This window comes from Desmodus rotundus, chromosome 2 (assembly GCF_022682495.2).
Source record: "Desmodus rotundus isolate HL8 chromosome 2, HLdesRot8A.1, whole genome shotgun sequence".
NCBI lineage: Eukaryota > Metazoa > Chordata > Mammalia > Chiroptera > Phyllostomidae > Desmodus > Desmodus rotundus.
In genome coordinates, this window is record NC_071388.1 from 100,422,450 (window position 1) to 100,447,946 (window position 25,497).

General features: G+C 54.2%; 1 protein-coding gene across 4 annotated transcripts in view; it reads right to left on the reverse strand.

Moving 5' to 3' along the window:
• Window positions 1-6,080: 6,080 nt before the first annotated feature.
• The window catches only part of ADCY5 (adenylate cyclase 5), a 149,305-nt gene continuing 129,888 nt past the window's right edge, over window positions 6,081-25,497 (reverse strand). For 3 of the 4 annotated variants that reach the window (XM_053918441.1, XM_024577927.3, XM_053918439.1), the window contains 7 exons: window positions 24,336-24,511; window positions 22,466-22,495; window positions 21,301-21,433; window positions 14,889-15,152; window positions 13,626-13,830; window positions 10,335-10,459; window positions 6,081-8,483 (listed from right to left, as the gene is read on the reverse strand). In XM_053918441.1, coding sequence (XP_053774416.1) covers window positions 8,355-8,483; window positions 10,335-10,459; window positions 13,626-13,830; window positions 14,889-15,152; window positions 21,301-21,433; window positions 22,466-22,495; window positions 24,336-24,511 — 1,062 coding nt within the window. In that variant the 3' untranslated portion in view covers window positions 6,081-8,354. Of the gene's footprint in view, window positions 8,484-10,334; window positions 10,460-13,625; window positions 13,831-14,888; window positions 15,153-20,516; window positions 20,648-21,300; window positions 21,434-22,465; window positions 22,496-24,335; window positions 24,512-25,497 lie in introns of those variants that run through there. The other variant, XR_008426152.1, reaches the window with a different exon arrangement.

Genomic DNA, 25,497 nt, shown 5'->3' on the forward strand with positions numbered 1-25,497 from the left:
TAATTTCCTAAACTTCCTGCATCTGTGGCCGTGACAGGATAGATGGCCCAAGAGGTATGGTGAACTCTGAGTGTGTCTCAGATTTTAAGGCAAGAAGGTACACAGTTTAGTCTTTATAGTAAAACTAACTCATGAATTAATGATTCTTGATATAGAACGTTAAAGCTTCATTGGTGATTCATGTGTTATAAGCATTTACTTTTTCTAGCTGAAGTCCAGAATAGATGGGTTCTTTGATATGAAATGATTTCATGGAAATTCTGCTTTAATTGGTCCATACATCTGAAAACATTAAAACAAAACACAGAAGGTAACTATTTGCAATGTCAAATAGTGATTATGAGCTTGGAGGCAGACTCTGACTTTCCCTTTTGCTGGCATTGTGACATCAGCAAGTCATATCACGTGACCTCTGTGCCTCAACTTCTTCACCATAAGGTGCAGGTACTCACAGTGCCGTGGGCAGAGGGTTGTAGGAGAATTAAACGAGTCAAATACAAAGCACTTAGAATAGAGGCTGGCACAGTGAGTGTGAGGACTGCATTTACTACCGGGCTAGGGTATTTCTGGTAGCATTGCTATTCCTTTCAATGTAATAAGAGTCATTTTAATTGCAAATGCCCCAAGTATAGTAAGTCATTGCACAGAGCTTTTCAGAAAGTGCCTAAACTGGTGAGGATCCTCTTGAAATATCTAGCAGACAGGTACCCAGGCCACAGGCTCTTTGCGCAGACTTCTGGGCAGGGCACTGAGGACACTAGAGGGGAGGAGAAGGGAATTGAGGGACTCACACTGGCCACATGCCTGCTCCATATCAGGTGTTTTGCATATAGAAGGTTTGTGAGTTTAACAAAATCTACTTGAGTCCTGGTTGGTGTGGCTAAGTGGTTTGAGTGCCGGCCTGCAAACCCAAGGGTTGCTGGTTTGATTCCCAGTCAGGGCCCATGCCTGGTTGTGGGCCAGGTCCCCAGTAGGGGCGCGTGGGAGAGGCAACCACACACCAATGTTTCTCTCCATCTCTTCTTCCCCTCTGTCTAAAAATAAATAAAACCTTTTTAAAAAATCCACTCAAGGTAAGGAAACAGGATTAAGTTAACCAGTGTCACACAACATGGAAGTGATGAACTGCTCTTCAGGACCCCAGCCTCCCAGCACCGGACCACTGTTGAATGGGGAGGATGCCTCTGGGAACCTCACCTGATCCCGTATGGTCCCATCATCCTTTTAACGTTCTAACCTGATCTATCGGGCAGTCTTGGGTGGCAGCCATCCGAGTGCCCACCACTCTGTCAGGACCCCCATGAGTGTGAGTGTGTGTGCACATGTGCACACGCATATGTGGCTGGTGCATTATGGGTTGTCGAGTGGGGAAGGCAGCCAGCAGCCTTCAACTCAAAAATTGGAAGTATGTGGATGCTGGGGATGGTGAGAGCTCAATACTCTTAAAAAGCACAGATGCAGCATGGCTTTCAAAAAATTAATCTGAAGCAGGAGTTCCGGCCAAGATGGAGGCGTAGGTAGAAAATCTTCCCTTCCTCACACAACCAAAAGGAGGGTCAGAACCAATCTAAAAACAATAAACAACCAGAAGTGCCAGAAAATCAAACTGCATGGGTCTCCTACAACCAGGGAATTAAAGAAACAGTCATGACTGGTAGGAGGGAGACAGTCAGAGAAGACCCATGGCAAGGCAGACTGTGCGAGCAAGGCAGGGCTGGCTGAATGGGAAACTAAGACTCACAGCCAGCTGTAAACTACAGCAGGGCTGCCATGGCAGGAGAAACTCCCAGTCTCACACAGGCCTACATTGGAATGTGGGGCTAGAGCCAACCAAGCCAGCTGCATTGTTCCCTCTCTGGACCCTCCCCACAGGTAGCACCACAACGCAGCAAAGAGGGTTGCCCTGCCCTGGAGAATACCTAAGACCCCGCCCCCTTACAACATAACAGGTGCATGGAGACAAAGAAATATGGCCCAAATGAAAGAACATAAAAAAACCAGAAAAGGCTAAGCAATGAGGAGATAGCCAACCTATGTGATTCAAGTTCAAAACACTGTAATTAGGATGCTCACAGAACTGATTGAGCTTGGTCGCAAAATGAAGGAAGAAATGAAGGCTATCCAAAGCAAAATAAAGCAAAATATTTCAAACTCACAACTATCAACAACTGAACCTAAAAAAAACGAAAACAAAAACTAAGCAAACAACTAGAAGAGGAACAGATTTAGAGAAATGGACATCACATGGAAGGTTTTCAATGGGGAAGGGGTGGGGAAGAATGGGGGGGGAAGGTACAGGGAATAAGCATAACTGGTAGGCATAAAATAGGCAGGGAGAGGTTAAGTATGATATAGGAAACAGAGAATTTAAAGAACTTACATGTACAACCCATGGACATGAACTAAGGTGGGGGGTGGGGAATGCTGGAGGGTGCAGGGTGGAGGGAGCATAAAGGGGAAAAAATGGGAAAATTGTAATAGCATAATCAATAAAATTACTTTTAAAAATGGAAACAAAAAGATTAATCTGAAGCAAATGCACTCCTCCCCACCCCCTCCCTGAAAAAATTCCATGTGAGCCAGGGAAGTACCATTCTAGCTAACTGACAAAGTCAAAGCAGAGAAGCAAATTTTGCAAAATTGGAAAATAGTCCAAGTTAAAATAAGCAGATATGCTGACAAACCAGAGGTTCCAGGCAGGCCTAAATTAGAAATTGGCTGAGGGGAAAAAAAGTGATGAGGTCCCTAATGGATTCCAGTCAGAATTCTTTAAATTCATGGGTCTAATAGACCAGCAGTATGGAAGGGGCCTTAGGGGTGCATGTGTGCTCACCAAGTGAGGGGCGGCTCAGCTCCACTCACTGGGAACAGATGCGCAGGTGAGGCTTGGGGCAGGCAGGCCAGCGGGGGACAGGATGCCTACTTTCCTGTTTGTTACAGTCCTTTCCCCCCATCCCCTGTCTTTCTCACCCTCTGCTTGCCCTGTGAGCCCACACTGATCTCCACCCACCCCTCCCCTCTCTGTGGATAGCGGCTCTTACTAGGAAAGCTGTCATGTGTGGCAACTGTGGCTACTGGCTTGGTGTCTGCAGGAGGACAGAGCCATCCCCAACCTGTTTTGGAGGCAGTCTTCCCACAGATCGCTCATGGCACAATGCTTTCATCTCATTGGTCTCTCTGCCTCTGGCTCTAAAGTCTTAAAATCCTAACTCAATGGTTTCTGTGTGCGCCATACATGTGGTGTGTGTGGCACTTGAAGATCAGATGAAGAGTTACGTGAATACTCAGAACCAGAGAAGCCCGCAGAGGAGGAGACCTTGGAGATTAGCCATTCCAGCCGCCTCACTGGGCTTTGTTCCTGTGTCTGTCCTGAGTAGCAGTGACCCTGCAGGTGGGAAGGAAAGATAGGCAAGAGGACAGCAAAGATATTTTTCAAGACCAAGAGGAGAAACACCACCAGAGGGCTTTTTTGAAAATCTAGAAGAGTAAGAAAAACTCTAGTACTGTCATAGTTGGATCTCATTTCATCTACTGTCAACCTTGAGGAGTGGTGAGCCCTCTCTCCTGTCTGCCAAGGTTGTCAGCGCCAGATGGGCACACTGGGCAGTAGTGCCTGTGGGCTGGGGCCACAGCTTTTGTCCCTGAGGATCAGGGCAGCCGCAGGGGATGCACCAGACCTTTCTCCCCCTGCCTCCTAGGCCTGGGGAGGGGCGGCAGCATGAATGAGAAAGTGTATGTGGAAGCTCTTCAACCGTTCATCCGAATGGTTGGGGTCGGGAGATGGTAGTCTCTGGTCTGCTGTGCCCTCCCCAGCCCTGCCAACTCTCCTCCTGACGCCTTTCCGAAGTGGTGCTTGCCACAGCCATCATGGCCCAGCCTTCTCAGTCCCTTCCTTCTGGAGATGACATGTACTGTGTTTATTCTCTTCAGGGTGGAGTTGTTTTGATGTAGACAAATTCAGAAGCTGTGGGTTTTCAGGGCTCTTCCCTGCTGTTGTCGTTCTCTCACTGAGGTGGCACAGAGTCTGCTCAGCCCACTTTTGAACACTGTACACCCCACTGCCCAAGTGCTTTCCTGACCTGCCCCGATAGGGGCTCAGCATCCTGTCCAGGCTCCGGAACCTCATTTTCTGCTGATTTAACTACATGCCACTCAGGTGATACGTACTTTTGAAAAAGCGCTGTAACTGTGTTTGTAACTTTGAAAGTCTTTAACACAGCTGCCAGGTGAATACTCAGTTCCAGCCCCCCCCCATGTGCTGGGGCTCACTGGGCCCCCCACTAACCTGCCACTGACTCCTTCCTACAATCAAGTCACCACCATGCTGTCTGGAGTCTGGTCTTGGTTTCAGTGGTCTTTGCTGTCAGCGAACATTGAAGAGGTGTTCACCCTCACCCCACACATCAATGGCATCTTTTCTAATTAACATTGTAGGTATGGATATGCATTTGGAAAAAAAGCGTAACTCTCTAAGGAAGAAACCTGTTCTCTGGGATTAGCCCATTGGGGATGGGGATGGATGGGCCGAGAAAGGTTCTGAGTGGTGCCCCTCTGGCGTTCTGGTGTGCATGTACGTGTGGTTTCCTGGCGGTTTGGTCTCCACTGGCCACGGCAGGGTGGGAGCTCTTCAGGAGCTGAGGTTCCCACTTAGGCCGATTGGCCCCTAAAGTTTGGCCTGCCTTATCATTTAGTCTCCTTTCCTAACTGACATACTGCAGCCTGGAAAAATTCTGAGTTAAACACAAGCTCTACACAAGTACATCCTTCGCCACGCACATTTGAAGTCCTAATGATGTCCATTCTCTGGAGCAGGGGGCCTGCCTGTGCCTAAGACTGCCACATCTATGTCCCCATGTGGCTACTGCTGCAATGAAGCCGGTGATGCCGTTTTCAGAGGCTCCTTCATTCATACCTTTGTTAAACCTAATTTGACCAAGGCCCTCTCCGTCTCGTTTCCTGAATGCTGCCTGTGACGGGTGCAGCGGGCAGGAACTGCTGAAAAGGGTCCTACGCCTTCCTCCCTCCTGCCCTTCCTCTGGGGTGAGGGGGCAGTGCTGGGGCAGGCAGGAAGTCACCTGCATGGGGTTAGCAAACAGGCTTGCTTTGAAGCGCATCTCTGTTAATCACCAGCTGGTTGGCCTTAGACAAATACCGTATTTTGCTGTGTATAATGCGCTCCCGTGGACCATATGCACCCATGTTTTTGGCCCAAACTTTCAGGAAAAAAAATCTTTTTTTTTTTACTTTTTAATTCAATTATTTATTTATGTGTATTTAGAAACAAAACCAATGATCATATTCCAGGGTATTATTTTGCATATGGATATCATTACTGCTTTCTAGAGTTACACTTTTAATGCATAAGCATAAATGAATTTAGAACATTTATATAGATATGGAATTAGTACTACCCATGTATAATGTGCATCCTTATTTTTCCCTCAAAAATTTGGGCAAAAATGTGTGCATTATACATGGCAAAATGAGGTAACTCGATCTCTGTGCCCACTCCGTAGGTGGGATGAGGCAGCCGGGAAGATGGGATGCGATGCTTGTGTGGTGCTCGCCCCAGCATCTGGCAGAGAGCACTCAACGAGTGGTCGCTGTCGCTCACTCCAGCCTACATCTCCTCCCCTCCCACCTCCTTCAGTCCTCTCAGGTCCTCCGTGTGCACTCCTGTTTCCAACTTCCTTTCCCTTCACATAGAAACATGTTTGGCTCACCTGTTTTAAAACAGCCTCCCCCAGACCCTGGATGTTTTCTGGCTCCATCCTCCTCCATCCCTGTCCTCTTCACTCCGGCTCCCTGTCCTCATCCCCTCATTGTTCAGCCTCTGCACCCAGACATCTGCCCCCCAGCCCAGTGAGCTGGCTCTCACCCAGGTCCCCAGTGTCCTCCCACCTGGCGACCACGATGACTATGCTCTTCAGCTGGCACCCTCCCCACCTCCATGTGCTGCCCCCCCACTCAGAGGAGGTCCCTGCCCTCCACAGCTCCCTGTCCATCACTCAGCCAAGGGCTGACTGCCCTGTTCTTCAGACTGGAACTAGGCCCCGGGCCCAAGCAGCAAATCAGACCAGGATGCATTACCAGTGAAAGTGTTTAATAGTTAAATTACTTAAATAGACTTCAATTTCCATGGGAAATCATAATCGTATCCGTTTTGCAAGAGCAGGAATAAAAAGAGTGCACACCCCTTAGAGGGAATGAAGAGCTAGCACTGCACGTCGTCACCAGTCACTGCTGGGAGGGGAGGATGAGCCCCCATGAGGCCGGTGGGGGGTCACACAATGGGGGGCGGGGAACACGGGAGGACCGAGGCACACACGTTACTCAGGTTGGAAGCAAAACGAACACAGCACCACTGGCGGGTGATGGGGGTGGGTGATGGGCAGGGGACTGGAGAACAATATGTGGAGAAAGCCAGCCCCCCAAGGGTGAGAGGGCCCCTGTAGGACTCAGAGCGGAACAGCGAAAGCGCGGACGGACTCAGGCTGGCAGTTTCAGGTCCCTAGGCCTTGCTTCCCAGAGCTGTGCTCCAAGTGGGACGGATGGTGTGTGTGCTGTGGGGGGGTGGGGGGGGGCTGGTGCTGGTGTCCAGTGACAGGCGGTGCAGGTGGGCATCTGAGTCACGTTTCAGCAGCTGGCACAGCTGCTGCCTCACCTCCCCCGGCCTTGTGTTGGAGGTGCGGGTAGTTCTGCCCTGAGCAGCGATGAAAAGGTCTGGGTGCAGGCCCCAAGGGTTCTGTTTGAACACATCTCTGGTACTACATCATTTTCCAAATGCCTCCCTCATTGGGTATAAAAATAGAAGTTTATTCCTCGCCACATTTAACTGTCCCCTTCTCAAAAAACAAAAACCAGACAAATCAAAATTTCTGCTAGCTGGGCGCCACCCTTTACTCTGCTTTTGCAGGGCAAAGTCACCCCCCATCCCCTGAACCTGAGGGAGCCACATTATGTCCCCAGGTGTAAGGGATCAGCTCCAGAGAGGGCCACCTTGGCCAACTGAGACAGCCAGGCAGGCTTCCTCCCACCCTCTGCTGGCTGGGCACCAGGCGCCACCCTCAGCTCTCTCCGCAGGCCCCACACGGCTGACCCCTCGGAGAGTGGAAGGGTGGACGGTGGCCACACTCCCTGTTGCTGCAGGTTGAGGCTGCTTTCCTTGGTTCTGACTCAGCCCAAGATGAGAAAGCAGCTTTTCGTTCCCTTCTTATCATTCTGTGTGTATCTTACTTAGGGGAAGTGGGGTGTGCGTCTGTGTGTGCAGAGTGAGGGAGTGTGGGTGATGTGTCTGTGCCTCTTCCTACTTCATCTGAACATGCGGCACCCCGGAAGGTCCAACCCACTGCTCTGGTTGGACCTGGGAAAGCCCAAAGCTGCCGAGTCTGGAGTGAGGGGACAGGCATCCTGGAGGAGGCCGGCCCCACCGCGGAAACACATGCTCCAGAGCACACATCGATGCGCGCACAGTACAAATGAGCACACACGCCCCACCGTGAGCAGCCGTGTTCCAGTACAGAGGGTTTACAAAATATAGAATTTGGTATATTTGTTAGATCGCCAAGGTTTTCAATAATACAAAATAAAAAATACAAAAAGACAATTTGGGACCCCTCCCCCTCCCCGGCAGCTTCCTCAGTTGCTCGTGGGTCTCTTACACACGCACAACTAGCACAGTCTACGGAAGGGCACAGAAACTTGTGTTTTATTCAATAAATATATTCCTTTCCTCAGGACCTCCACTCCTTGCTTGAGTCCTCTCTCCTCCCCCTGGCAATTAGCTCTGTCCCTCGCAGCGGCGCTGTCTGTGTGTGTAGGTGTGGGGGTGCTGTGAGGAAGCCACAGTCCTTCCAAAGCCAGCACTCCTGCCAGAGAGCTCCCTCTGAGGAGTGGGGTTTGAACTTCATCTGTCTGAAGTTTAAAGGCTCACATGGAAAAGCAGGCCCCTCATGGCCCTTGGGCTCCCCCCAGCCAGAGTCACTGCCTCGCCACCTCGAGCCCGAGGGTCTCCCTCAGCCCTGCTCTCAAGCGCTGGGTGGCCACCGAGCTCCTTCCCACCCGCACAGCAGCAGCACCCGTTACAAAACTCAAGATTCGGGGCCAGTCTAGCAGAGTCCCCTACAGAGGGAAACGTCTTTGGTCAGCTTGATGCTCGCAGGACACTGGCACCCCAGGGCCTGGGGCTGCTGCCCGCCCACAAGGGCAGAAGCTGCTTCTGGAGTCAAAATGGAAAATCTCATCGGCGCGGCCCCCTGGGCTGGAGCGTGGGCTTCCACCTGCCTGCTTGGCACACACAGAAGCCATTTCCATTTCTCTGGAGGCCGGGCTGCCTGGCATCTGACTGGCAGCTACTAACTGAGTGGGGGCCCTCCATTGAGGAAGTAGGTCATCATCTCGCCTTTGCCCTTGACCTTGACCACACCCCGGCACTCCAGCTGGTAGGTGTTGGCAGCCAGCACCTGGTACATGTCTGTTGTGACCTGAGGAAGCAAAGGAGGAGAGAAGACAGGCCATCAGTGACCTGAGCCGTGAATCTACCATCGGGCAGAGCTGCCTGGCTGCCTTTGACACAGAAGGGTGGGGGGCATCTTCCCGCTGAGGTTCTCGGGGATGGACAACTGCTTGTCCATGAACGTGCCTCAGTGATGAGGACAACAGCACCTGCTCCGCGCCAGGCAGCATGGCGAGCACCTCACACGTGCTATTTCCATGCTACTCAAAGCATGGCCACCGCCCTACCGCCACAAGAGAAGTGCAATAAATACATTCCTTTTCTCAGGACCTCCATTCCTTGCTGGAGCCCTCTCTCCTCCCCCCGGCGAATTAGTGCAGACCTGCTCTCCCAGCAATCTGACCGTTCCTGTGACCAGTGCGCCCACCAAGGCTGCACTCCATGGTTTTTCACCACAGAGTTTGAGAACCACTGCTTATCTCATCTACAGGCACCACGACCTCAGGCTCGAAAAATCTAAGTCGCCTGCCTGAGGTCACACAGCTAACAAGTGGCAGAGCTCCACAGTGTGCTGCCTGTCTGTCTGTCCTTCTGCTTTTGGAACAAAGAGGAGCACTTACAAGTGGCTTCAGTGATCACACTACACTTGTGCAGGGTGAGGGAGAAAAAAGCAGGGGTGACGGGAGTGGCGGTGTGGAAAAATGCCTCACAAGGCCACCCAAGAGCCATTTCTGAGTGCTGCTAGCCCTCCTCCAGCACCTGCTGCGTGTCCTCCCCAGGCCAGGGGGCAAGGGGCAGGAATCCCTGGGTAGGCTGCTGGGAGGCTCGTAAGTGTATTCCGTCAGCGGTGAGGCCCTGTGGTTGCTGACAGCAGCCCTCACACCTGCCGTGGGCGAGGTCGGGAGCTCTGCAAGCACACGTCTCCTCGTCCGCCCTCATGAGCCCCGCTCCCCATCCTGCTGTCCCTTCTCCCTTCGGCACAGGGATGGAGGTGAGAGGCCATCTGGCCAGGCCCCTCAGACAGCACCCACAAGGCAGCCAGGCTGGGCTGCGCTGGCCACAGCCATGCTCAGGGCCAAGCCCTTTGTTCAGAGACCCCACAGGGGAGAGAAGTTAGGGGGTATTTGGGTGGTGTCAGTGTGAGCAAAAGGCCATAAAAAAGCACCAATAGCATTTGGAAAACTGAGGCCAGGGAAGCTAAGTGACCCATCCATAGCTCACGGGGAATCTGGGGCATGGCGGGGTGCAGGACTAGAGCCCAGTCCAGGGCCTCTCTGTTGTCAGACTGGAGCAGAAAGAATCAAGGAGGGCCCAAGAAAAACAAAGAAAAGCAGCTGAAGAGTGGCATGCCTGGGAACTACAAGCACCAGCTCACAGGGAGTGCAGGGAGGAGAAAAAGTCTAGGTTCTCTGGCTAGGCCCCGTGGCCGCTGGGGCGGTGGAGGCACCCTCCCAAGGGCCAGTGGCCTTTTCTGGTTCTCCTGAGCCAGGCCCTGAGTGCTGGGGGCTCCATTTGGCAAGACCCTTCGCCCTGTGGTCATCTTCGTGTCCCTCTATGTGCCTGGGCTGTGGCATTAGCACTCCTGGCTCGGCACAGGCAGCCAGCCTCCCGCTATACCTTCTAATTCCTCCTGTGGCCAGTACTCGGCTCTGCACAGGACTGGGGGGGGGGGGGGGGGGGGGGCTGTCCAAGGTACTGAAAGCCTGAAATGAATCAAGTTCTCCAAGCTTCCAAGACAGCAGCGCTAACTCCCAATCATCCTAAAATTCGGCTGCAGAAATTCTGCTGGAAACTGGATGGGTGCTGCCCCAAAGACCACTAAGCACCAGACAGAGGCCCTGATGTGAGGGAGGTGGGAGGTGGACGCTCCTGCACTCACCTGGATGCGGTCAGGCACACCGGTGCTGTCCATGCGGCTGGCCACATTCACCGTGTTGCCCCAGATGTCGTACTGAGGCTTGCGGGCGCCGATCACCCCGGCCACCACGGGGCCGATGTTGAGCCCTGGGGGGACAAAAGTCAGCATGCCCTTCAGGACTCGGACCGACGCTGGCCCTCGCTGGCATTCCGCCCTCCACACAAGGTGTCACCCGATGCCTTTCTTTAACCACCCCTCGCTCAGTGGCATTTATGTTTTCACTATCAGAACCAGAACTTGTTTTCACGTGCCAGAACTTGCCCTTTTCTTCCTCATCGCTCTGTTTTTTCAGGGGCACCACCTTCTCGTTCTCAGAACCTAGCTCCTACCCCACCACCTCCTGCCTCTCCAAGTAATCCTACCCTGGGCCTCTGAGCCAGTGCAAGGATACCACCGGGCACTGGCTCTCTGTCCTGCTCCCAGCATATCTGCCCAGACTTACCAGGGCAACAGCACCTCTGAGCCCTCGCTGTACCTGTTCTCCATCTGAGTGTCCTCCCTCCTTCCCTCCAGGCGCAGTCCTTCCCTGACACATCTGCCCAACTGCCATTCTCTAGACATTCTCTGCCGTGTCTCCATGCCCCAGGGCGCTCCCCATTTCACTAGCTGTCTATCTTATGCTGGGCCTCATTAAACCTCATTGTTGCTTAACTGATTCTTGTGTGAGAGAGGTAAGACCACAAACACAGCAGAAGCTCCCAAATAAGCTCATCAGGCCACTCACTTACTCAGAAATGTCATCAGTCCTCAAAGTTCTTCCCTCCATGATCTTCCTCTTTAGTTCTGCCAGACCACCACATGTAGCTTTTTACCTCGTGTGCTATTTCCAGGCTGGACTGTCTAACCCACCGGCCAAAAGCCACGCTCCTCAGTGAAGATATTCAGAGTCTGGAGGAAGGGCTTTGCCACACAAGGCTCCCAACTGCCCGCTCAGCTCCTTATCTGCCTGCCACCTAGTCTCCAGTCCTGGTCTGATGAAGGAGTCGGACGCCACTTACAAAAACACAAATCAATGTAGGTGGAAAAGATGGGGTGCAGGGAAATTAAGAATGGTGATTTCACAAAGCCAAGAGTGAAGTTAACACAGAAATGTAGGCTGGGCGTGAGGTGAGGCAGACCTCCATCTGGCTGTGGTCTGGGCGTTCTAGCAGCTGGGGCAGAATGAGAACCGGGCCAAGGCCACCGGGCCTGGGCCCCCAGACCGACACAGCAGCTCCTTCGGAGAGAGCCCAACTCCCGACACTCAGCCAAGATGAAAGGTCTCCCATGGCTGCCAATGATCACAATATTGATGATTAGTAACCCAATATTTTGATCTAATGTGCTAATTTTGAGAATTGAAATACCAGTATTTTTGTGGGTGAATTACTGTTCCTTTTTCAAAAACTTTGAAATCTGAATCATTTATGGCTTAAGACAGACATACCCAGAGAGTTGATAAAGCATTAGCGTTTTGAATGGAAGGAAGGTCCGCTCTCTCAGCAAGCCCTCTTTACCTCTGCCGTCCTCCAGTGGAGGAGGGCAGAGAGGGGAGGCGCCGGGGCTGGGTGAACAAGGTGAAGGGGTTGAGAAGGACCGGTTGGTAGTTACAGCAGAGAAAGCATCAACAGCATTGTAGTAACTATGCCCGTGCGGTGCCAGGCGGGGACCGGACATATCCAGGGGAACACTCTGTAAAGTATGTGGTTATCTAACCACTATGCTCCACGCCTAAAACCAATACAAAATGCATTGAAAGTAAACTGTGATTGAGAAAATAAGTAAATAGAGAAGGGCAGCAACACTCAACAAAGCAAATTTCTACTGCCAAGATAACTCACACTGCAAGCCTGCACATCCCTGACAAGACATATGCTAAGAACAAAACGAACTGCAGAAACACCTTGAACTTTATGGAGCAACACATTCAGAGTCCCCATCCGGAAATCACCCTGGGGCTACAGCGCGGGGAGCGAACGCGTGACTCTGCCGTTGAGCACGCAGTTTCACTGTGCTAGCCTTTCAGCTCTTCCATCGAGCCGCAACTTGTCGGAATACAAGGTTGGGGCAATAAAACAACAAAATTAAATAGAAAAAGAGGAAAAAATGATCTAGGGGTTGGATCAGAGATTTTCTGAGCAAGTAGAACAGGGCCCTGACTGTGAAACAGACCGTCCCTGCCCCTCCCTCCTGCAGCAGCACCACCCTGGGCGTCTGCAGAGCCCCCAGCGACGTCCCCAGAGGCTGAGGCATTGACAGGGAGTCCAGGGAAGACGCAAGGGCTTGACTGACCACATACGCACTTTTCTTCCCCCAATTTGTGCCGGCAGAAAAGCTTTCGCAGCACCTGGGAGACTGTGCTCACACACGCACACCACTTGGAGCGCAGCAGTGAACTTCTGCTGCCCACTTGCTTTTCTAAGACCACTCTCTTAAAACGCTCAAACATGGTCATTTCTTGTCAATACTACATGATCGTTTTCATGTTTAGTTTTTTAAAATATCTCACTATATTCATTCTACTTTGCTAACGATTTTGTAGAATTATGTTCAACAGTTCCATAACTTTGTAAATAGAATGACTTGTACCATGTTCATTCAATTTGTATCTAAAATGGGTAAGTATTCCGCCCTGATTGGTGTGGCTCAGTTGGTTGGGTGTGGTCCTGCAAAGGGAAAGGGTTCGGTTCCCGGTTGGGGCACATGTGAGAAGCAACTGATTGACGTTTCTCTCTCACATCGATGTTTCTCTCCCTCTCTTTCTCCCTCCCTTCCCCTCTTTCTAAAAATAAAAAATAAAATAATAATACATTTAAAATGGATATGTTTCATTTTACTCTTTTCATTTTTACTGAATGAATTTGGAACACTTTTAAATAAAGTACTGCCGCTAAGCCAGTATTACTTGAAATAAACAGGACTGCCATGCCCACGAGGCAGCCCCCAGAAGGCCCTTCGTCCTAGGCACACCGCATCCCCGATAAGGCCTTTCCGGCAGGCACAGCCTGGGTTCAACCAGGCCTTCCCAACGAGTGGGTGAGGTGGGAACTCAGGAAAAGGGTGTCCTGTGCATGGGACCCGCACACCAATGTGCAGGGGAGGCACCTCAAGGCTCCAGGAGGGGCACGCTTTGAGTGATGGGTGCCCATCCCACCCCCTTGGGTAGGGATGCGCTGTGGTGTCAGCCTCTGCTTGGCCCCAGGTCACTAATGCAGAAGTGGGGGAGGGTGGGGGGATCCGCTACAAGCCCTCAGCCCTCCCAAGCGAGCTCACCAATCTTCATCTGGAAGTTGTTGAAGGAGTGCTCATTGATGTACTTCATTTGGTCCATCAGCTTCATGGCAAAGTCGGCCAGAGCTTTGATGTGGGTCTTGCCCACCTTGTCGTAGGTGGAATCATTAAGGCCGGAAGCGGCCATGTAGGTGCTGCCGATGGTCTTGATCTTTTCCAACTGCCTAAACCGATCCTCGCTGATGATCTGAAGAAGGCCAAACCCGGTCACCCCCTAGTCTGGGGCACTGAGGTCTGCAGGGAGTGCAGCAGGGAGTGGCCCCTTGCGTCTCCTCAATTTGCACAGTGGGCCCATCTCTATCACCAACTCGATGCAAAGCCCCAGTGCTCCCTGACGGAATGAGGCCTCCTCCAGCACACGGCTGCGGAGGGGCTGTGTGCTACTGGCCCACCCCACAGCAGGAGCCCTGGGGTCAGGTCAGCAGTCACCTCTGAGTCTCTTGCTCCCAACAAGGTCTGGTGGCCATCTCCCCCTTCACTGGCTCATGTCCCCATCCCTCCCAGGAAATCTCATCTTTGTCCAGTGGGACACCCTTCTCCCATCTCCAGGACCTGCCAAAAGCCTGCCCAGACCCATTTCAGCCGACTCCAGTTACCCCACTGCCCCGGGAGTCCAGGGCTGTTTCCGTCACTGCGGGGTCTCCCTCCATCCTCCCTCTCCTTCCCATGCCTCAGGCCCAGGTTCCCAGTGGGAATGTCCCTCACGCTCACTATACGGTGGGCTTCCAGGGTCGAGGCTGCCCTACTGGGCATAGTATCCCCAGCACCTGGCAACACTAGCTGCTCATCAAGGGTGATACACAAATAAAGAAATGGGCTTGTTTCTGCCTCTGATGATTAGGGCTTTGCATCTCTGTCCCGCCTCTTCCCTCCACCTGGGGCTCTGTCCAGCCCCGGATGACACGAGAGGAATGGTGGATGATGGGAGTGGTTGGCAAGTCAGCCGGGCAGAGTATCAGTGAGCAGTGCAGGTGCACAGGCTGCAAATTCAAACAGGGTGGACTGAAGCCCCAGCCCTGCCACTTACTGGCAGTGACCTTAGGCAAGACACTTCACATCTGTGGGCCTGTTTCCTCATCTATAACATGAGGATAGGGGAGGAAATGCATGCAATGTGCCTACGATGGGTCCTGGGACACCATGAGCAGGGCTCCTGACATCACCATTCATAGCTGACGGGGGCATTGGGTCTCTTTACATCCCTCCCACTTCAGGGACCCAAGGGCCCCTCAGCCCACACTGCACCTCATCGAAGTCGGCGATGATCTCGTTGAGAAGCCGAAGGCACTCGACACCCTCGTTGTTGGCCTCCAGCTCCACATAGAACTCGGAGAAGTTGGCGATGGAGGCGAACATGACAGCCACGCACTCACACGACTGGTAGTAGAGCTCGTCGTTGCGCCGCTCGCGGGCCAGGAAGTGGGCGGCCACGTCTTTGGGCAGGATGTTGTGCAGCAGCCGCCGGTTGTAGGCCTGCAGCTCCTCCATCTCCTCTTTCTCCTCCGTGGCCTGGGACAGAGCACCCGGTCAGAGGGAGGGGACAAGAGACGCACTCTTAGGGAAAAAGAATGTGATCTGCCCAAATGCCAGTCTGTGCCTAAGATTTCAACACACACCCAGCTTTCTCGCCTCTCTTTGCTGCCTCTATGTCCACTTTTTCTATAAAGAGCAGCTACTGCTTTGACCATCAGAAAAGAGAGATTTGTAAGTAGCTCCTCCCACCTGCCTCTTGGAAAGTGACACGTATGAGGGGGCTGGTCCTGAGGCAGGGAGCCCCGGAGTGGGAGCAGGACCCAGAGGAGAGGCCGAAACATCCTGTCCGCCCCAGACTCGAATGAGGCAGTAGGTTAGAGGGAAGGTCCAAACCATGCTCAGAGCAGCCCTCCAGCTGCCCCAGCACTCCTCAACTCTCCAGTTTCCTCTTGGTAGCGGGACATGCACTCGGAAAGGCAGTTTGCTAAGGATCACTGTCACAGAATGACCCCAGGGCCAACCTCCCCAGTCCTGAGAGCAGACTCGCCCAGGGGCTGATGCAGCCAGGCAGGGCCAGGAGGTACAGGTGCCCCAAGGAGCCACCCAGGGCAGGGCAGGGATGCACCTCTGACTTAGGTTTTCCCCCAGTTTGGGTCCTGGATCTGGGCAGTCGGGGTTTGTTGTTACTCGCCCTCCAGGTTAAAGGGACCATGCAGACCCATCAGGCCAAGAGCCCATGGGGACCCACAGGTTGCGCACCGAGGGGAGCAAGGAGCCACTGATCAGAGCATCCACGGGACCGAGGGGTACAAAGTGGAGTCTGCCAGCTTCCTCCCCCTTGACAGCAAAAAAATGGCCCCTTTAACTGGGAGTGACCGTGTTGGTCAGTGGCTGGGAAAAGATCACTAACCAGGGCTGTTTGAAAGATCTAGCCAGAGTGCTTGGGCCTTCCGTAACTAAGTGTGGAGGTGTGGAGGCCTTTCTATTCAACTGGAACTAGGACCTCCAAAAGGGCCAGGGCTACTTCTCAGGGCCCTGGCCCCCCTGGTGTGCTATGGTGGGCTGTGGGGAAGGAATAGGCACACCCACCCAAGGCCACAGGACCTGGGTCCAGCAAGAAAGGCGGAAAGCTCAGGGACCCCAAGGCTTGGAGGCTGAGCCTTGCCCCTGAGGTGAGAGGACCACAGCCCTCCACTCCTGGAGCCGCTGGATATGTGGCCACAAGGATGGGGGTTGCGCCTGAGGAAAAAGCTCCTGGACCCTCAGGTGGCAGGTGGATGCAGTGGGCATGTGCTATCCTCCTGCCCCAGCCTTCCAGCCCAGGTGACCTTTGTTCCTATGAAGTGGGACACTTTAACCACGTCCCTTCCCATAAATCAGAGCCACCTGCTCTTAGCTCTGGAACAGGTGTGCCAGTGGGAGTCGACTGGAGTGGGAAACCTGGAACTCCTCGCAGGCTGTCCCAGGGAGAGGACCCAGCTGGCCTAACTGCCACTAAAAATGCTCCAGGCTGACCACTGTGTGGCTCCTCCTGCCTGCTGAGACCACATGCCTGGCGCCTCAGGAGCATTCCAGCCCAGCAGGGGGCAGATATACAACACATACCCTTCCCAGAGAGCACCCGACCCAAGTGTCAGGCAGGGTGGCAGTGTAGTCTGGGGGGCAGGGATGCTGGGAAAGGGACTACCGATGGGAACAGAGGTAACCCCCAGGCCCTAGCCAAGTGCTTCTGCCACAGTGGGGGATTCAGCCCCAAGACACGTTGGACAGCTGCCAACACAGCCAGATGCTTTTAGGGCTGGACTCTGGCCAGGCAGGAAGGCTCAGGGTCCACAGCCTCTTGCTGGTCCTAATAAAGTCAGAGCTGTGGGAGGGGGACAAGAGTACCCAAGACCAGTACTTCTGCCAGGAGGGGGCTTGTGGAGAAGAGTTCTCTTGCAGAGGCGTCAGGGGAGCTAAGGGCCCAGGCCTCCCACTTCCCTGTCAGCACCTGCCCACCCACCACAACCACAGGCCCAACAGCAAAATGGGCTGTGGGGCAGGCCGATGGCCCCAAAGGCCTGCATTCAGGTATTTGCTTATTGGTATTTGTGTGATGTCATCCCCACTCCCCAAAGCCTCAGAGCAGGACGGGAAATGGAGGGGCACGGAGGCATCATGAGCCTGCGGGCAGCTACAGGGAAAAGAGGCTGACACACCTAGTGAGTAGAGGCACGCTCCCCACACACTCACACCCTTGCGCACGAGCCTTCTTAACTGTTCTCAAAGTGGGAGGGGCTCCAGCCACTTCCTTCCCAACCTTCCTTTCCTTCCCTCCCTTGTGCCTGAGGAAGCGAAGTGATCAGAGGAAAGGAGCCGCCTGAGGCATGCCCACCACATGGAGCAGGGTGGTGGAGAGGGGAGAGGGCATGGGGGCAGAGAGTGGGGCTGGAGGGGGTGGGAGGTTAGTTCCATTGAGCAAATGGTCATTGTATGACAGATGTAGGAGCTCGGTTCCTCACTGCCAGAGAGGGCATTTGCAAGCATGGAGGGGGAAGGCTAGGAAGAAGCCTGAGGTGTTGCACTGGACACGGAGGCACTGCTATGAACTCGTGGTTTTAAATATCAGCAGAGAGATACTGGAGTGGTCTCTGTGTGTCCTCCTGTGTTTATTTGTAAGCTCACATACACACATGCATTTCCGAGCTTTGTGCATTGAGGGGACCTAAAACAGTGAACACACGAGCGCCCTGACCTTGGTTTCTAAATACCATTCTCCAGTAAAAACCAAAACAAAACGGGGGCTCTTTGAAGAAATCGCTGATTCCTGGGCTGGAGCAGGGAACGCACAGGAAGAGCCCAGGACACAGCCTTGTGCCAGAAAGTGAGCAGACGCTCAAAGAAGGAGGGAGACATGTTGGAACACAGAAGCCGCCTTGCAGGGACTCACAAACCTAGGGTGACGCGGCATTAAAACCCATGGAATTTGACAGGAATTTATGATTCATTGCTATCATAACAATGAATCAAGTGGGTGGAAGGAGGCTCTTCCTTTCAGTAGAACCCCAGTTACCAAACGTGGAAGGAGTGCCGGGCATGCGTGAGCTCGAGGCGGGCAGGGCTCAGCCACGGTGCCCACACTGCTGGGTGGATGTTGCGGAGCCCCGGAGTACTGGTGTGATGGCGGGTTGTCTTTCCACAAAATGCCTACTGAATGCAAAGGGGAAGTTGGAGAGCTGACAGTGGAGAATCTGGCAGGCGCCCACTGAGCGGGTGACCAAGGTCAATGTCACCAGGGATGGAACGGGTTGACGAGTGGATCCTCAAGTGTGATGCACTGAGAAACCGTGTCATTTCCACGGTTTTCCTCCACGAAGGTGTGACCTGAGCCTGGCCTAGGCTGAGGGTCACACAAGTGGATCTCTTTAGGACTGGAAAGGACTGAGAGGCAAGGAAAGACTGAGAAGACACAACTCGTGCCGAGTAAAACCGGCCCTGACCGGCGTGGCTCAGCTGGTCGGGAGTCAGGTCCTGGATGGGGCATGACAGGCAATGGACTGATGATTCTCTCATCCATGTTGCTCTCCCTTTCTCCCTCCCTTCCCATCTCTAAAATAAATAAGTAAAATCTTTTTTTAAAAAAATGCCTATATTCACTAAACTTTCTATCTTAAAAACTGAATTCCTTAAATTTTTTAAAGATTTTTTTTGTTAATTTTATTTATTTTTAGACAGAGGGGAAGGGAGGGAGAAAGAGAGGGAGGGAAACATCAATATGTGGTTGCCTCTAGTGCACCCCGCACTGGGGACCGGGCGGCAACCCAGGAATGTTACCTGACTGGGAATCAAACCAGTGACCCTTTGGTTCACAGGCTGGTGCTCAATCTGCTTACCCACACCAGCCAGGCCTACTTTTCTTTTCTTTTTTTTTTTTTTTAAGTATAACCCGATAGAATCCTGGGTTAGAACTGGGACTATTGGAAAATCCCGAACGGGCTCTGTGGGCGCTGGGACAGTGCCGCACTAGTGTTGATTTCCTGACTGGGGGTTGAGGATGGTGATGGGGGGGATCCTTGCTTTTCAAAGGTAGACACTGGAAAATTCAATTGTGATGGGGCATCAGGTCGGACAGGTGGGAACAGGACAGTTGAGCAAATGCGGAAAACAGGTTGGGGAATCTGGCGCAGCAACTGCTGGAGTTCTTTATACTGTTCTTGTAACTTTTCTGTAGGTTTTAAGTTATTTTTAGAACTTCCCCCCCCCCCAAAAGGAAGGTAAAAGTCGTGGGTGAGCATAAGCATGGGGAGGGAGGAGGTCAAGGGAGAAAAGGTAAGTAGAATCACCTGTGTGTGCGGCCACCGGTGGAGAGGAACACTAACACCACCAGTGTCTCTGGGGCTGAAGACACGCTGAGGAGCAACTTGGTCTCCAAGCCCCTCCAAGCCCTCAGCACCACTGGGGGCCGGGCCCCTGTCCGGTCCAGGATGCTGGAGGGAATGGGAACGGCACATATGTGCGGGGCCTCGGACACGGGGCCCTGGAGGAGGCCAAGCGCCCCTTCCTGCAGCAGGGGAGAGACCCCACAGCTCTGGCTGTTCCAGGTCGGGGAGGGTTACACCCACCTGAGAGATGAGAGGCTTCAGCTCTCTGGAAGAGACAGGCACCTACTTTGCAATTCACCCAAATCTTCACCTTCAAGCTCCGAAGGCAGCACCTGGCTGGGGGCTGAGAGGAAGCTGCTGTGGCCTGAGCCCCGGGGGGAAGGTGAGGGGCTGTGGGGAAGCTTCAGACTGCTCTGCTCAGCAGGCAGCCCCAGCACGACCCTGTGCACTCAGGCGCTGGACGAAGACGAGGCTGCATGGGGGTGAAGGGGCTGCAGCAGGTCACAGAGAGGCTGAGTGGCAGGTTCACCCTTTCTAGAGGGTGTTGCAACATCACCCCCAGGTCCCACAGAGCCCCTAGGAGAGGGTTTTCCCAACGGAGAGGGGCATGTGAGAGGGAGGAGGCTCGGAGGCAGCAGGGAAGAGGCAGTGCAGCCTCACACTGGACGTCACTGAGGTCCCTCCCCACCCAGGACTTCTACAGGGCATTTCCACAGAAAGCATGTCCCTCCAGCCTCAGGGGGTCCCCACTGGAGACATCAGGAGCAACCAGACCTCATGTAAAACACCCAACAGCGGGGCAACCAGATGCCCTCATCTTCACTTGGCACCCAGTGAAATTGCAAGGCCTCCTGCCCCAGCCTGAAGACTTTAATCTCAGCATCAATAAGAAGCTGAGGATAGAGGAAGCCTAAGCTAGTTGCAGACGAGCTGGAGAAACAGTCTAGACATAGGGGCAGGGCCAGGGAGACAAAGAGCCAGAGCTGAGCTAAACTATGTCCTGTAAGAAGCTGGGCTGGAACAGTCCGAGGCTGCCTACCTAGACCAGGAGTTTCACGGTGAGTGCCCTTGGGCGCCCTCTCCTGGACATTTTGAGGTGGTCTACCAGGTAACCAGGGCCACAGGCATCCTCTCCTTCAGGTGGATATCCCAGGGTACAGGGCCTGAAGCCTGGAGAGCAGGGCAATGGCTGGATTTCAGCCCCACTTGGGCACCCAGCACGGGTCAGAGCTGTGGCCCCAGCTCCTTCCTGAGACACCTGTCACCAGGGCCAGGACACAGCCCCTTGGCTGGGATTCCTGTCAGCGGTCGTCAATGCCCCCTTCCAGCCATCCTGCCCTGGAGAAATCTTCAGGCCATTCCTGGTCACGTCGAGCCCTCTTCAGAAGCCTGTAGTGCCAGGTCCTGCGCCTGGCCAGGCTCCTGCACACAGGCCTCTGAGACACTGGGGCTGTGTGCTCCAGTTCCCTCCTTCCCCTCTTCCCCTCCCGGCCTCCTGGCACCTTGTTGCTCCCACACAAACTGGGCCTGTCCACACCTCCCCTTGTCCCTGACCCTGCACACAGTATTCGTGACTTAGGAGCACATCTCCTGGGCCCATCAAAGTCCAGCACTGTCGAGGGTGGGTCCGTCTGGAATAAGCTCTGAGGAGAGAAGACCTGCTGGGGTGTGGGGCGCTGGTCTGTTGAGACAAGGCCTGAGCAGGATACCCAGTCACTGCAGAACTAAGGCCCAGCCCAGCCTGGTGGGGGGCTTGCTCATGCCCAAGTGCCGTGAGGCCTGTGTGCCTCCACCACCCTAGTTCCAGCCCCAGGGCCACTCACCTGCAGTTTCCAGAGGAAGTCGAGGCGGGCGGTGGACTCCACCTGCTGGGCGTGCAGGTACAGGGCCAGCACGAAGACTGAGATGATGATGGGCGTCACCACCTTCAGCGCCACCTTGGTCGCGTGTTCGGGGCTGCAGGCGGGAGGCAGATGCCCTGGCACCGAGGCCCCCTCAGGCCTTTTGTCTTCCTCCCATGCACCCCTTTGCTGACCCGCCTGAGCTGCACCTCGTCCTGGAAGCCTCCTTGACTGGAAGCCCCATCTCAGCCCCTGCCCAGCCATTGCTCCGCTCCTGACGCCTTCCTCCCCTCACTGGGGAGTGTCCCTCTGGTCCCCAGAGGGTGAATGAGGCCCTTGTAAAAGGGTGAGTGGACGTCCCAGTTCTTTCTCAGTGGGCAAGACAGGGGCTGTGGGCACAGTCACAAGGGAGCAAGGCAGGCCGCACTGGCCATCTCTAGGCAACCTTGGACAGGTCTCTTAGCCTCTCTGAACCTCGGTTTCCTAAGCTATAAAGAGAAATAACAATGCCCACATTTCAAATATGTGGGAAAAGTGAAAGATACTATACACAAAATCCCTGCTGCCTGACAAACAGTAGGAACTCCAAAAGTGGTGGGTGTTATTATCTAATTATATTTCTGTTAATGTTTCAAATAAACACTCTTAATAAAAGCAGCTATTCCAAACCCTGCTCCCTGTCCCAGCAAAGAGCCCAAACCTTGAATGCAGCTCCACTAGGGCCTAACCCACATCCTGCGGGCCTCCCCCTGCTCCTCTCCTGGGGGGAGGGGCACCGCTTCCTGCTCTCCTGGGCCTGGGGTCAGGTACTTACTCCTGGAGAAGAGCTTAAGGCTAAATGCTTTAATATGAGGCCTGTGGAATGACCTGCGGGTCCTGAGGACCCTGGCCCCCTAGGCTACAGATCACCTTGGGGCGGTGGGGATCATAAAAAAAAGGAGGGCATCTCCCAATGAGGCTCCCTTGGTACCTGGGAGGGGAGGGCCTCCTCACCCCCTCCAGCCTCCTCCTTCACTGCCCACCTTGCCACAAAGCCACCTCCCACCTGGGCACCACTGCCCAGCCACCTCTGTGCTGGCCCTGGCTGCTCCGAGCCAAGAGCAGGGAGAGGCGGTACCAGACAGCTCAGAGAACAGCATCGACTCACCACTGGGAGGTCCCATTGTTGCTGACGTCGCTGTGAACGAGAGGGGAAAGCTGTTCATGGCCGCTCCTCTGCATCAGCAGCTCCAGTGCCTGCTCTGCCCCCCACCCTGCTGTCCTCCATCCTGTTCTAACCTCCCCAGTCCAATACTGCCGCTGCTGCTGCTGCTGCTCCTTCACACGCACACCCTGCCGACCCCCAGGGCCCCTCCTGATCCAAGGAAACTCTCAGGATGGGAGGCTCGCAGAAATCCCAGCACCACCTAGCACCTGGTCATCGTGACCATAAATTACCCGGGCCTTACCGGGGCCCCCGGCCCCAGCATGGCCACCTCTCCCGCCCCGGCCCTTTGTTGCCATCCAGAGAAGGAGGAAGACTTATACCTGCACTGTCCAAGTAGGGTAGATATGGCTACTGAGCTTTAAAGTAGTACTGAGCGCAAGTTGGTGACTATTGCCTGTGTTGCCTTGTTAACACAGCTACTAGAAAATTTTGAATCACCAATGTGGTTTGCATTATTCATCTATTGGACAGTATAGCCCTCGAGCCAAGGCAGGGTCTCCAAGCCCAGAAATGACCTCCTTTCTCTGTTGCTACTTCAGCAGGAGGAGAGTGGAGGGGTGGGGGAGGAGCAGGTAAGAAAGAAGAGGCCATCCAGCTCCCACCCTGACCAAGAGGGCAGAGAGGCCCGGACCACCTCCCTCTCCCGGGCCTCGCAGGACTGCAGCCCACACGGCTCCCAGTGTGACCGTGTCTCCCTGTCATCTGCCCGCAGCCCCGCACAGTTGCTGAGAAGTTCTTACTTGAATCTGACTTATATCCTTCATCACACTTTCATTTTCTCAGGTGACGCTCTCTTCACAAGAAAGCGCCCATACCTCACTGCCTAACTCAGTGCCTGAAACATGGCAGGCCCACGGCAAAGACCTCGGAGTGGATGGATCCCTTCCTCTGACTCAGAGAACGCACAGTTTGCCCTATTTCCTCAGGGGACTGGTCCCTTGCATTTCTGTACCTCCTGATGTGCACACTGGCGGGGGGCGGGGGAGGGGGGAGGGAAGAAAAGCGTGCTCTGGCAGGCACTCTGCATACAGGACACTGCCATGGGTGTTACTGGCCCTATTTTACTGGGAAAATCGTGAGGTTCGGGGGAGAACAGCCAAATGTACATCCGAGGCCGAGACCAAAACTCAAACTGACCCAAAGTGAGAGGCCTCGGCCCTCACGGATCTGACACCTGTCGCTCTGTGACCAGGCCGACTGCCAGCCAGACGGCCACCGGCTCAGGCCCAGGCCTGCCGCCTGCGCACTTTGGGACCCACACTCCCACCCCCCCACCCCCCCACCCCACCCCACCCCACCCCCCCACCCCCGGGCAGGAGCCTCCCTCTGCGGCTGCTGACTCTGCTGGGTGCTGTGCGGACGAAAAGTCACAACGTGTGTCCAGGTGCCTGGCACTTGGTGAGACACAGGCTGTGAACCACAAAGGCCGTTCCTCCGCCCCTACAGACCTCAACGTCCAACCCTGTGGCACCTTGACCCCTCTGGGCCTGGGGTGCCACAGGCAGGTGGAGTCAGGTGAAAACAGCTCTTGAGAGGCTGTCCTGGCAATGAACTGAGGACTGAGGTCAGGACTCAGTCGAAAGCTAGAGGCAGAGGGACAGTGAGCCTAGTCACCCTGAGGCCACCCCCACCCTGGAAAAGGGAGAAAGGGAGAACCAAGCCTGCGGTACTTTGCCCAGGAGGTTAGAGCTGGGGGCAACAGGACACTCCCCTTGCAAACTCCCCTCAGCCCGGGGCCCCAGCCTCCTGCTCTTCCCACCTCTCTGCAATGCTCCAGGCCCAGTGGGGGCCTGGGGAGGGTGCCACCTACATGGCATTGGCGGTGACCAGAAGGTCGGCATTGTCAAAGAGTGTCACACTGGGCACCTCGACGATGAGCACGTAGATGAGCTCGATGGCCAGCATGAGCGCCAGCTTCCCGATGCAGCTGATCTGCAGGAACACGGAGCAGGCCAGCAGGCTGAGCAGCACGCTGTAGGTGAAGTACTGTGGGAGACAGCAGGCTTCAGGGACCGCCCCCTCCCCGGGCCCCGCCCACCTGCCTCCCAGCCTCCATCCAGCTGGACTCAGGTGAAGCCTGGTCTGGGGATATCTCTGCAGATGCAGACTTGTGATATGATGCAAAGGGCCCTGATTAGGAACCAGGAGGTGGGACTCCAGGCTGAGCTTGACGGGTCCTGGCTGTGATCCTGATGGTTAGAGCACAGCTCCAGGCTCAAGTTGACTTGAGTGACGACCTGATTCATTATGGACTATTTGTGCGACTTGGGCCACGTATGCAACCTCTCTAAGCCTCCATTTCCCTGTCCTAGCTCGTGGGCTTGCAGTGACGATCATATGAGATGAAGCAGTGCCCTGCGCCCTCACTAACTGGGGAGAGCACAGGCCCTAAACCTCTGATCCACAACTTTAAATCGAGATTTCTGAAAAGTGACAATGTTTCATAACCGATGTGGTGGCACCACGTGACCCAACTGATGTGTTGCTAACGATCATCTCCATCCTGCTTCCTGTGACCATTCACACACTTTGCTGCAGAAATATTGCCCTGTGTTCTCATTACCAGCTGCTACTCACGATGCATTGGGGGTGTCAGGTCACCTTTTAGAAGCTGAAAAGTTCCGAAGTCCAAAATAATCTGACCTGGGAGGCTTCCGGTGAGGGACGGTGGCCCCGAATGACTTCCTCTGGGGAAGTCTCTTCTGGTCTCTGGGCCTCAGTTTCTCGGACAGCCGGGGGCTGAACCAGGTAGTCTCAGAGCCCACCTCCTGCCTGCTGTCTCTAGTGCTAGTCCTCAACACGCCAGCACCTATTATTTTGTTCTTTTAAATTTGGCATCATCGTTTGAGTCAGGCATTGGGACTCACTACTCACTGCCGCTGCCTTGGGCTGGAGGCCAGATGGCAGTGGCTGGCAGTGGGGTAGCCCCCAGCTTGGGCTTCCTGACTGACCCCTCAGGCCCTCATGAATCC